At 37.0% G+C, this 12,987-nt stretch overlaps 1 protein-coding gene across 5 annotated transcripts in view; it reads right to left on the bottom strand.

The window, feature by feature from the left end:
- Window positions 1-12,987, bottom strand: part of KMT5B (lysine methyltransferase 5B) — a 32,741-nt gene that overhangs the window by 5,074 nt on the left and 14,680 nt on the right. For 2 of the 5 annotated variants that reach the window (XM_069803496.1, XM_069803495.1), the window contains exons 4-9: window positions 7,757-7,922; window positions 6,311-6,420; window positions 4,141-4,307; window positions 3,453-3,472; window positions 3,127-3,263; window positions 342-538 (exon numbers count right to left, since the gene is read on the bottom strand). In XM_069803496.1, coding sequence (XP_069659597.1) covers window positions 342-538; window positions 3,127-3,263; window positions 3,453-3,472; window positions 4,141-4,307; window positions 6,311-6,420; window positions 7,757-7,922 — 797 coding nt within the window. Of the gene's footprint in view, window positions 1-341; window positions 539-3,126; window positions 3,264-3,452; window positions 3,473-4,140; window positions 4,308-6,310; window positions 6,421-7,756; window positions 7,923-12,423; window positions 12,443-12,987 lie in introns of those variants that run through there. The other 3 variants (XM_069803498.1, XM_069803497.1, XM_069803500.1) reach the window with 3 other exon arrangements.

The following is a 12,987-nucleotide window of genomic DNA, read 5'->3' as shown; positions in this document are numbered from 1 at the left end:
CTAAACTATGCTACTGCATGTGATAGTTTACAGTATTTTGAAATACATACATTACTGATAGAACTTTAACTGACATGTTCAGAAATATGACACTAGCTATTTGCTTTTGTTATAAATAAAAGAAAACAAAACAAGAACACACCAACCTCTTGTTCTTGAAACACTTACGGAAAAGTGAATTGCTATTTAAATTGCCTTTAGAACTGTAATTTATACAGGAATCTTAAGACCAGCATCTGAGATGCATCTCAACACTAAGAGAGAAATTCCATGACAGTGTAAGTTTTTAATGGTTTTATGAAACCTTTAATCCTGCACTCCAAGCTTTTCCCCTTACTTACTTGCATTAGCTTTTTCCTGAGTGGTATCTGCATCAGTGTTAGAGCTGACGGACTGGCTGTCTGAATTTTTGCTGCTGTCACCCAACTTTTTAAGTCTGTTCAATCGTTTATCTGTTTCTCTCAGTCCATATTTACTATTAATCACAGGAGTAGGTGCTGGCAATCCCACTCTTGACTTAAAAGCACCAGTTCCACGTCTACAAAGAAAAAGAGGACACAATGTATTAAATAACTCTTAATATAAACTTAGAACTGTGTTTCATATACAATAGTTTGAATCCCAGGTATATTTGGATAAACAATACCAATAACCACTGAATTTATTAGCATTTTGTGGGCTGCTTTAATAGGATATCCATATAGTCATTTTAGTAAGATGTGCAGAAAAAACCTTCATTTATTTCTTGCAAGAAGAAAAGTTGCAAAAGTAGGTTTCCCTTGCTTTACTTCTATTTCAGTATCATTTCACAGTCAAATTATACAGGTGAAAATGAAATATGTTCATTCAAAATACTACTTAGCTCAGATAACAACTTCAATTTTTTCCTAATCACAGCAGGCTAGTACAAATATGTCAGCTTCAGTTACAATGCTTCTTAACTGCATCAGCAAGAGTTGAAAAGTACAGAAAATGGAATAAAATTATCACATACTTCTGTGTTCCTTTGCAACTGAAAGACTCCAGTATGTATGTATTTACCATGAAAATGAAATGGCTGAGCAAACCTAGAACTTTTTTTTTTCCTAAGTAGTCACAGAAAAGGATGAAGATTAATAATTCCTGTACTTGCACTTCAATCACTACTATTAGGATTCCTTTGATACTCTTTAATAATCCAGTATGCTTGCAATCTGCAGAATTACTAAAGACAACTTCGGTGTGGATTCCAGTGTGTTGTACTGGAAGAAAATCTACAGAACTTAACCAAAAGTGCACCAAAAAGATTAGACAGGCTCTCAAGCTCCTCAAGGTTAATTATTATGCAGACACAATACTTGTTCTCAAATTAACTGGTATTTGTTTGATATGAAATGTTCTTTCCGTATTATTTTGTATTCTGCAAATTACAGGCAGCTTAAGATACTAGATTGAACCTAGCACAAGCAACAGCCACTTTAGATCAGAAAGTAATAGTGCTACGAAAAACCACAACTGTCTTCTGATATGTCATCTTTGGTGCTCAGTTGTCTCAGTCAGCCAGCATGAACAGCAGGCTCACCTAAAAACAGTACATGCACATATGTAAAGATATGTAATTTTCTTGGTGATGACTTTCAGAGGCTTGGAAAAAAAAATTGGACAGAGCCAACACTCCCAAACGTACTCCACAGATCCTTAGAAGTTTAGCAGTTTAACATTACAAATTAACACCCTTTACAGCATAGTCAAAAATCGGGTCACTTAAAGATGATTTTTTTTGTGGTGTACAAAGCGACAGTTGCCTCATCAGTGTTGGTAAGGACTAATTTTTCCTTGCTCAACTCTGCTAAATTAAAATCTCTCATATTTGATTGCTGTAACACAGCCTTGTGACCGAAAAACAGATTCCTAAAGTTAGAATTACCCAAACGTTAGCTTTAAAATATAACACTTTCCTGTACTTAAAATACAAAGACGACAAGTTAGTGAAAGTGTTCAGACACATAAAATTGGTTTGTCCTGAAAGTATGTCCGTATTACATTAAAATCAACAATCAAAGGAACTTGAGCAAAAAGAAACATTATCACTCCAAGTAACAAGGAAAGAACAATCATGGTGCCCATTTATTCAATACTAAACACCTCCCAGGACTGAAGTACATTTTTACTAGCAGCTCTCTAGATAGACTGAGACTGTACCCTTCACTTGGAATGATCTACCAACAGCATATGAGCTTGAAAGTCCACACCAGAAGGTTTTCCCTTGAATTGCAAGAATTGTTAGTGACCAAACTAGCTAGTAAAAAATGAAGGTAGGGTTCTTAAACTATTTATATGTAGGTGCACAAAGCTATTTTTCAATATGGTTAATATTTTGTCCTTTGTAGGTCTTCTCTCTCCACACTTAGGTGAAACAGTAAGAGAACTGTCATAGGTTCTGTGTAGTTCCTCTTGGACCTAGGTGAAGCTCTCACATATGATGTTGAGCCTCCATGCTCACAGTAAGCAGAAGTTTCAACATGGCAAAAACCAACTATGAAATTCTTTCAACTGATTTTGTGAAGAAACTAGGTTGGGGCAGCACAGGTGAAAAACAAGTATAACAACAACTTTGCTATTGTGCGATGGACAGATATAGGCAAGTACTGTCCAAACCAGCAGATCTTTATGAGTACACAAACCCCCAAGTTCTAGTACCATAGGGTGAAAACTACTTTGCCCATTCCCAGCAGAAAAGAATTTCAGGTCAACATAGAAAACATTAATAAAATTTACTTTTTCTAGTGCAAAAGAGAGCAAAAGTTGGGGGTCAGTTGCTAAAGGCTTCGTAGAAGCTACAACTGCTCTTCCTTCCAATTCTACCTTATTCTGTAAAAATATTTTTAAGAATCTACACTTCTTTTTTATTATTCTCATTTTGGGCTATGTCCAGAACAGAGAATTAAAAGAAAAACAGCATGCAGGAGTTCTCAGGAAACATGACCGTTCAGTAAAAACATAAAAAAAAAATCATTATAACAAATAGTTAGGAAGCAATTGTAATGTGTCCAAAAATCTGAGTACTCATAAAGGACTTCCAAGTTTCACAGAATATATTATGACTATGCCCAATTCCATTTGAAACTTATTTACATCAATGCATACCTTTCACAGGTGTAACATTCGCAGTATTCATTATTTTCTCCAAAAAACCCATCTCCATAGTAACAAGAGATTTCTTCTCCAGGTTCAATATCTCTTAGAGCTTTCACACATGCTGTATCTCTGCCCGTTGATACAAACTGGGGAAGGAGACAACAGAAAGGGGAGGGGGGAAGAAAAAAAAAAGTTAATCATTAAGGTTGAACAGTACCTGAATAAGAAAAAAAAAAAAAAACCAACAACTGTTGGGGAAGAAAAGGTGCAGGGAAAAAAGGGGAGGAAAAAAAAAGTGGGGTGCTTTATTTATTTACTTTTAATTTCTTGCTTACCTTACAGTTAGGTCTGCAATCTGAAAAAGGTCCAAAAGATAAAGTCAATTAACTGTTGATAAGACCTGAAACATGAATAGTTGTAGATATCTAAAGTAAGGATTCACTCTGACTTCAATAACTGTAGAATCTCAACTAAATACTGGGAGTTATGTTAGTATTGCACAAAGCTATACATCAAAAGATATCTATTTTCATATAGTTTGGCTTCTGAGCTCTTCCCTATGCTACCACAAGTGTTCAGTTTCTCTCCTCTGTAAGGTAACAGGATTTATCTTAAACCCTACCTGCTTTTCCTTCAGCATACAAATGCAACAGAATCAGTTAAGCTTCTGTGCAAAAGGTTAAAGAAGGCATAAGAAGTTCACCTAAGAAATATGTTATTGTTGACTAAGTTCACAAAGAATTCAAGGTAACCCACAATATGCTCCACTAACTTAGCTGCCAGTTCCAAAGTCTCTGTGAAGGAAGAAGGCATCACTTTCCTAAAGCCTTCTGTGAGTTTCCCAGTCCACAGCCCATCAGGTCTGGTCTAGGAAAATCCCAACAGGATTTTGTCCTACAGTAATCCAGTATGCCAGATTCAGACATTTTCTCTAAGGTCCTGCATTGTTCAGCTCACATAAAACAACACTTCTGAGTAGAATTCCTTATGTCCTTTAACATGCTTCCTATACTTACTACTCACCATGATTGATAAATGCAGCAGGACCAAGCCACAGCTGTGCACAGTTTTTCCGTGTGGAATACATGACGCTGAAGTCATTTTCCCCATGTCTCAGCAGCATGTTTTCTTCCATTTCTGATAGTTCAGCAATACAGCCCACAAGTAATTCTATTTTATCATTTCGTTTCCTTTAGTGTAAAAAGAGTAGCAGAAGTAAGAATACATATGCCAAAATTGCAAAGTAATTTCACAAGAAGAAAAGCTGTCAATAACAGGAAGTGTTTTGTAAACCATATCTCAACCCCTATAAACCTCATGTTTTAATTCAGTTAGAGACAGGATATTAGGCTAAATAGACTTTTTATCAGACATGAAAGAAATGGTTTTATGCTACTATATAGAATCAATTACATCAATTCTGACAGACATTACCACCATTGTTTCTACCATGTCCTGACACTGCAAGCAAGAAATTGCAAGAGTTGATTACTTCAGCTTCTACAGTTGTTAAAACTAAAAGCAAGATTTTTTCATTTGTGCACACTCCCTCCCCATCAGCACATAAGACATTTTGACTTCCTCCAGCTGCTCTTGTTTGCATTTCCTATACTTCTTCCTTTGGCCAGGAAAACACAGCATAATGAAGACACTCAGAACTCAGTGGCTTCTTAAAAAAAGGGCCAGTATTGACTCAAAACAAGGCCAGAATACACACAAGATGTTTTCCTCTCTCACAAGCAGTTCTTCAGCATCAAGCTAGTCCTTGAAATAGACCATTGGCAGGGGGCTGGGACACACACACACAGACGGACGACCAACAAAACCATGATGCTTTCATGTGCAGACAGCCAAACTGCCATCATAAATATAGCAGATCAGAGACACTGAATACTCAGCCTAAGAAGCAGCACACAATTTCCATTATCTTGCAAGGGCATTGTTTCTACTGCTTTTTAGAGTGGCCATTCCAAATTTTGGCCAGATTACTTTGACACAGATGAATATGAAGATACTAAATATACACAAAGGACACAAACCTTCCAAGGTTTGTGAAGACAAGCCTTTTAAGTCCAAAATTCTCCTTTTATAGAGAGTGCTGAGAACTCTATCAGTTCTGAGTCTCAGTAGTTTTCCAGATATTGGCAGGGTTAAGAAGCAGCTCTCCTGTCTTGCTCTCTCTCAGGTCACTCAAGATTTTGAGCATGAAAAGTTAGTTCATTTTCAACACACCTAAATACAAAGCTTCCACCCCAAAGAATCAGTTAGGGGGAGAATTCAAACAAACAAACAAAAAAACCAAACCAACTCATGATTATATCATAATTGTGGAACTTCCAGCTACAGTCATGAAGAGCTAGAAACTGGCCTCAACCTTCTTAAAGCTTACCCTCCCACATGTTGAGGCCATAGCCCCACAGTAATGGCATGCTTACTTGGTACGCTGCCTGTATAATATCTAGCTACTCAATCCTAGCCTGCACATAATAGCATTATCATCATCTCAGATGTGATTTTATGAGTATGTACTGCCACAAAGCAAAACAAATATAAAGTACGGGGGGGACGGGACACGGGACGGACAGGACGGGACACGGGGACGACAGGGAATGAAGGGGAAAATTTATTTTAAAATCTGAATTAACCCAGGGATCTGCTGTTGCTGCCACCGACATGCTTATAATGAAACTCAGATGTGCAAAAATGAGATGGGGTAATACACTGCAGTTCCAACTTTGTGTTTCCAGGAGAGTTTTATCTTGCACAATCAAAATATGCAAATAACACCCCTCAGTTTCACAAAGGTGAAAAACTCATTTCCTCACAATTATTTGTTGTATAACAATCCAGCATAATGCCAGTCTCGACATGGCTGTGTTTCTCACAAGAGGCCAACAACTCACGATTAGAGGAAAATAATTATCTGACTGAAAACAAGATAAAAAAAAACTTGTATACTGAAAACTGTATGGCTACATCCAAATATACAAAGGCACGTCTTACAGATGCATGTATTATGTGTTAAGTACTTAGCAAAAACAGACACCAAATTTAATTTGTAAGTAAAAATACAAAACTTTCTATTTCGCTGGTTGCAGTTTTAATTCTAAATCATGCTTCTTCAATATCATTTTTTAGAACCTTTCAAACTAAATGACAGAAATGGAATGCAACAGTAAACTATATTTCTTACCATTCTTTTGTTGCAACAATTTTGGCTCCATTTTGTTCAGAAGAATACCGATTACAAGGCAGTATCTCAAACCCACTGTCAGTTGCAAACATTCGTAAATAAATAAATACCTGCAATGAAAGAAAACAGTATTTTTCTGTTACAAGCAAAACAAAAGCAGTGGGGAACTTCATATAAAAATAATGAAAGTCAGTGAACTGCACAAATAAATACACAAAAAATGGATATTGCAATGGGATGCTGTTTGCTGAAATGCATTTCTGATTATAAATTTTAACTATACACATTACACTAATCTTATTTCTCCAGACTGACTTGCAGGGATCCTCACATGGCTAACAAAAGAGTTTAAAAAAATTAAAGATGCCTTGAATGGTACAAAATTGGTCCAACCAATGAAAAGCAATTATTTCTTCTTAAAGTCACTGAGTAGTTGCATTCAAGAACTCTTCTCTGATCTTTAAAAACCACCGAGACCTAACAATCTACAGGATCCGATTTTATTCCTTCCAGTTCTGAGAAAGATACTACTTCCCTGACAAATCTAGATACTGAATTCAGGGATTGCTCGATCAATTCTTTTTAAAGTACAGTAGTATTACTCAAAAAACACTATGGGAAAGCAGAATTTGCTGCCTCCTTTTTTGTATACTACTAGATTTGATGCACTTTAAAGTAGGCCAAATTCCTTTTGGTTATATCTGAAAACAACGCACTCATTCCTGAAGGAGTTGGTTTTTGTTTTGGGTTTTTTGGGTTTTTTTTTTGTTTGTTTGTTTGGTTTTTTTAAGTTAAAAAATACTATGATTTCCTTGCAACTTTGAGAACCAACAACCTTTATGCTATACACAAAATGGATTTGGGGTGTGGGAAGTAGAGGAAGAGGAGTAACACTCCGACATAAAGCCCCTATACCCAAACAACTGAGGTAATTTGAGGTAGCAAGGCTTCTCCTTTTTCCTTCACCTTTCTTTGTCACACAATTTGATTTAAAATAGCTGCAAGTTAAAAAACCAAAACAAAAACACAAAAACAAAAACCCAACACAGAACAAACAAAAAAAGGAGTGGGGGGGGAGAAACCCCTTCCAAAGAATGAAAGAAGTCCTTGAAACTCTTCATCTCCTGGAAGCAGGTCTTCTCTCTTCTGCTTATGACTTAAGCCAACAGCAGAAGAGGCAAATGTGTCTTCCCTTCTACATGTCTATTAAATAAAAGGCAGTGGTAAGTTAACTCAAAAAAAAAAAAAAAAAGCAGGGACAAGGGGGAGGAGGTAGAAGCTAGCTGGCTTTTAAAAAACAAAGGAAGTTTCTGTTGAAAAGCAATGAAAGAAATAACATGACAGCACAGTGGATTATTTTACTACCGGCTACATTCCTAAGAAATTTTTACATTTTCTTAGCCTTTCAACCATCTGAAAAAACACATTAATTACAAATACACCTACATGTTCCTTGAACAACCTTTCCTGCATTTTGTTCTTGTTAAGAAAATAGTGCCGGGCCCAGTCACCTGACGTCAAGGACTTGAAGGCTTTTTCTAAGTGCTCATCTTTCTTAAAACGTTCAATCACCTCTTTTAGTTCTTCTTGCCTTCCTTTAATAGGTCGAAATCTGAAATAAAAAATAAAGCTATTCCAGTCCACTGTTATTAATTTTCAATTCTTCCTCACAGTTACTCGCAGCACAGAGTTCTTTTGCTAGCCATATAAATATTTAACTTTTAGCATAAAGAAACTGACCACTGTGTACTCAAATCACAGGCCCTCATTTCCTGAGATAATGGTAGAGGCAAGGTAAAGCCGAGCATACTACTTGGAACGTTAAAACCCTCCATTCTGCCAAGAAGCACAATCTATTTCTGAAACAAATCTCCGATAAGATGAACCAATACAGAATAATATTTCACTTTTTTCAGTACCTATCATGTGGAACAAAGAAGCTAAAGAACTAGTATAATAAAAGTGTCACTCCCCTTACTTTCCTAATAAATTTACTATCATTAAAAGTGCTTGTGCAAAAAAGTCCAGCAAATAAACTAGATGCTGTAAAGCTTCCTAGTTAACACTATTATCAGGGGATCTATGCACAGTTCTGGCTTTTGTAGCTGGGTTGGGGGTGCATGATTTTAAATTTAAGCCCTCTAAAACCTCACATATTACACTAAATTTTTTTAATAGGGAACAAACAATTAAGACAGCGCAACTGAAAAGACTGAGTAATAAATCTCAAAACAGAAAAAATGTGTAACTATCTTGAAGAGTGATTTCAAATCAACTTTTGCCCAATGCAAAGCCTTATTATATTGACAAATCCACTATATGGGTTTATGTAGATTGCAAACTCAACATTTGCATTAACGTAAAACACACCTTTTAATGACTACACAAAAGTATCTATAAATAGTAACATACAGCATAGATACTACATCTGCGGAAGACTGAATTTCCACAGGTTAGTGCGATTGTAAGATTTCTTCCCCAGAATACTGGCTACAGGAAACAGGTATCTGAAAATCATGGATAGATAAAAATATGAAAATAAACCCCTGTACATTAGCAGAGAATTCTGCCTTCTTCCCAAAGCTTGAGATTTAAGAAAAACTATCCTTCATATCATCAACAGGAAAAAACTGGCTACAGAAAAAAACTATATGACTGCAAGAAGCAGGAGCTCCACTTCTGAGCTGCAAAACCATCAAGAGAAAGAAGAACTTAGAGATTATGTCAAATCTCTATAAACTGCCTTAGACTGAGCACATACCTGTATATGCTCTGCTTTGGGGCGGAGGTGGGATGTGTGTACTTTTAAGTGTATGACACACCCCAGGGGACTCTTCGCAAAGGTAAAAACTTTCTAGGGTCATGAAAAGCTGTTTTCTGCAGCTCCTTTTACAACTCACACCTTTTGCTTACACAGCATATAATGAAAGTGTTGAACAGGCTAACAGCTTTTGATTAAATCCATAACACTAAGTCCCATTACTTGTTGCTTGAAGTGTGTTACCATGCTGATTTTATTTCCTCCTACTTACCAAATGAAGTCTGTATTTGATGACAAAAGTAAACAAGGGGAAATAAATTCTTGAAGCTGGTGAAAGGAAACCTCATCAACTCCTTCACTGATACCCTGTTTTTTAAATTACCATATCACCTGGCCTATTCTCATCTTAGAACGCTGAATGTTGTAAGTAACTTCTTTTCAGATGACTGAATAAGATTTGCTTCTTCTATGCAACTTGTATGAAGGAAACAAAACACCTTAAGTGTTGGACATCCCAATTTTATTGCACCTTGTAAAATAGCAAGAGTTTAAATCATAAATAACTAGTAGTGATGAGGATTCAAGCTCCTTCATTAGAAATGAAATGCTCTATTTATGCTCCTGATACAATAAACACCTCCTAACAGCAGTATCCCTTCCAGCAGCAGTGCGGGTTATCAGCGTTTCATGCATCTTCTCTGCATTTCTCCATCTGAAAAACTTCCTTGTAATATAACGACTAAGCAATCTTTTAGATCTTTTTGAATATGGCAAAAGTTATCAGCATAAACCTGTGAGCTTTCAGATATGATATAGTAGTAGTTCCAAGACATTACATAAGTTTTCTTCTGGCTGGGATAACATCTAACAAGATAGCAAGAGTCAGTCAAGAAATAGATGCCCACTTAGAATTGTAGTATATACCCTGCCAAGAAGTTTCAAATCAAGTCCTTTAATAAAGAATATACTTATCCCATCTCCCCCAAAAGCTAACTGCTTAACAAGCTGCTGAAACCTCATCATGGAGGAAAACTCCCTTCAGACTACAGATGATATGATCATTATTATTTTTGTTCTGTAGCACAGCAAAGTCTCCCTCAACTTGCCAGATACAAGAAGAATATCTCCCAGTTCTCCCAAAACCAGAAAGACTTCTCCCAGATTTGACAGTCATAACTCAGAGAGCTTCCTCAGACATTAAGGGAATTTAGAATGATATAGCCTGAACTGAACCTGACTAGTTTCAGAATAAGACTTGCTCTCATTTTCAGAAACAGTTTTCCCAACAAGGATCCAACTGTATTTATATCATGAGAAGTACAAAGCACACCAATATGCACAAACATGACAGGTCAACATTTGGTTTACATCTTTATCTGCAAACATTATAGGAGGAAAAGCCACAGGATTTACAGCTAAAACTGGTCTTCAGCTACATCTATTCTTGCTGGGCTAAATGAATGATTGCCCTCTCCCTTACATTTTATATGTTAAAATGCACCTTTTTTTTTTTTTAGCTAAGTGACCTGCAGGAGCAAAGACAGGTGGAAAAACCATCACATTCAAAATTGTATTAGCACCTGAGGCAGGCAATGTGTATGTGCTGATAGACATAATCATACTTGTTTATCACCAAGAAGCAGTTTAGTCTAGGCTAGGTAAGGAAAGCAGTATCCCAACTGAACCACCAGCCGGGAGGGGGGGAGAGAAAAAAAAAAAGCGCAGGTGTTTCTACAGGTTCTTGTCTCAGGCATTCCACACTGCTGGCAGAATTCCTTTAAATGTCTAGCAGAAACTCATGTAACATCATTCCTGAAAAGTAGAATAGTTACTGTATGCCCAAGCCTTGAAAAGGCCAAAAAGAAGGGTGGAAACAGGAAGGGGGTGAAGAGATTTTAAAAACCCCAAAACATTAAAAGGTCAGATGAATGTTACAGTGTATGCCAAGCATTTGAAACTTGAAACAGGAACTGGGTTTTTCAAAGAACATGACTCTCAGCACCCAAGGGCTCAAAAATTAATACCAAGGCCCCCCTGCAGAACAACTATCAAAATGTTGTACTGATATTTTTTTACATGGTCACAAGACAGAGATAACTAGAAAAGATAAACAGGAATCCAAACAAGCAAGAACTGTCCACAAGTACATGGGAAGATGCTGAAAACCAACATCATGATGTACAGCGTTTCACTTCAAGGGTTCCCAGATCAATGAAGCAGAATGATACTTTGCACCCCGTGCCCAACTTAGTGAGTTGTTCACAGCTCAACAGCATGTGTAAACTGCACTGAGAGCATATAAGGTTTGAGCTAATCCAGAACACTACAACCCAGACTCCTCATGAAAGCTTCAGTGCTTTCACAGGTGTATCTCCATACTTTAAAAGGCACCTTCCGATTTGAGACACTGAAGAAGCCAATATGCCAAGAAAGCCTAGAAGTCAAGCGTTCCTTAAGAATTTGAGGGTCTGCTGATAAGACACTTCACTTCTCCCAGGAATATAATGAAATAGCAGTTCATTCATTAGTCTTTCCCAGCACTACCTACCAAAAAGCCAATCGGTTTTGAGATGCAACCTTAAACGCTATCATTTTGGTGTTACAGTGCTTCCTCATTTACACGTCATTTAAAAAAAAAAAAATCTATGCATCTGCTGAAAAAGTCTACATGACTGTTTTTGAGCACCACCATGAAGAGAGCCTGAAAAGACCCCACAGCTAAATGTATATATATAAACCGAGCCAAAGAAACTGGCTTTTAAGTGTCAGTAAAATAGGAGACTAGTTCAAAGAAGAGAACTAGAGAGACAGAAAGAGCACAAGAAAACCAACAGAACAAACCAGCCAACCCAGTCTCTAAACAGAGTCAATTAACATCAGAATTGTTTATCCAGACTTCTGGTTTGCTCCTATGAGCAGCACCTTTAATAGATTCCATCATGCAAACTGAACAACACACTCTGTTGTTTCAATCTGCTCACAGGCACAGACCCATTGAGCCACCCTACAAACAGCTTCAGGGGTCAGGTCTCACAGAACATGGAGTCTGCCACAAAACAGTCTGTTATTAAAAGTACGCTAAGAATGAAAACTCAGCTATCACAGTATCTTTAAAGAAATAATAATAATAGCCCTTCTTCCTGCAGAATAGAAACTTTTCACACTTCCCTAGGAAACACTCATTTTTCCCTAGTCAACAAGATCCAAAAAAGCTATGGGTATTGCAATTTCAAAATTAGCTAGAAGATGATCTTATCCCAGTTAAGGGCAAACTGAAGCGGTCTCAATAAGGAAGACGTAGGAAAATGGCTTGGGGAAGCAAAGCTCTTTCTCTCTCTCAAGTTTCTCTTACCTCGGGAATACTTAAAGAATCTTGAAACTCCAAGGTATAAAGCCAAAGGTCAGTGAGATGCTTGCCTATAAAGGAAGTTAAAGGAGAGTTTCTGGTAAGTTCAGAAGCACAGTACCTTGCTCAGTCTCAAGTCACTGAGAGCAGTGAGTTTGAACAAAAAGGATAAATTGATCCTGCAAGAGATCCAGTATGGAACTCCACATAGCATACCAGTGCATGATAAAGGGTTATACTTCTAAACCTGTTTCTTAACTTCTGTCTACAGAACATCAAGAAGAGTGAATTTATCAAAACATAGCACCCCATTAGCCTCTTAACAACAGGCACTTTGTATGGATGATCATTTTTATTTAAGTGGCTATGGAAAGACAGCAAGTTACTGTTCATCTAATACCAGAGATTTAGCACAGAAGCTAAAACTGCAAGGCTGTTAAGCATTCAAGACAGCACAACAAGAGTTGAAAATCATCTGCTTATAATAAGTGGAAACAATTGATTTAGTTAACATACATTTTGGCTTCCCCCTGCCCAACCCTGTAGTGTGAGTATCTTAATTAAAAGCCA

The sequence above is a fragment of the Haliaeetus albicilla genome, chromosome 16, assembly GCF_947461875.1.
Source record: "Haliaeetus albicilla chromosome 16, bHalAlb1.1, whole genome shotgun sequence".
In the NCBI taxonomy this organism is placed as follows: domain Eukaryota; kingdom Metazoa; phylum Chordata; class Aves; order Accipitriformes; family Accipitridae; genus Haliaeetus; species Haliaeetus albicilla.
The sequence above is the reverse complement of the archived record's forward strand: the minus strand, read 5'-3'. Positions and strand labels throughout refer to the sequence as shown.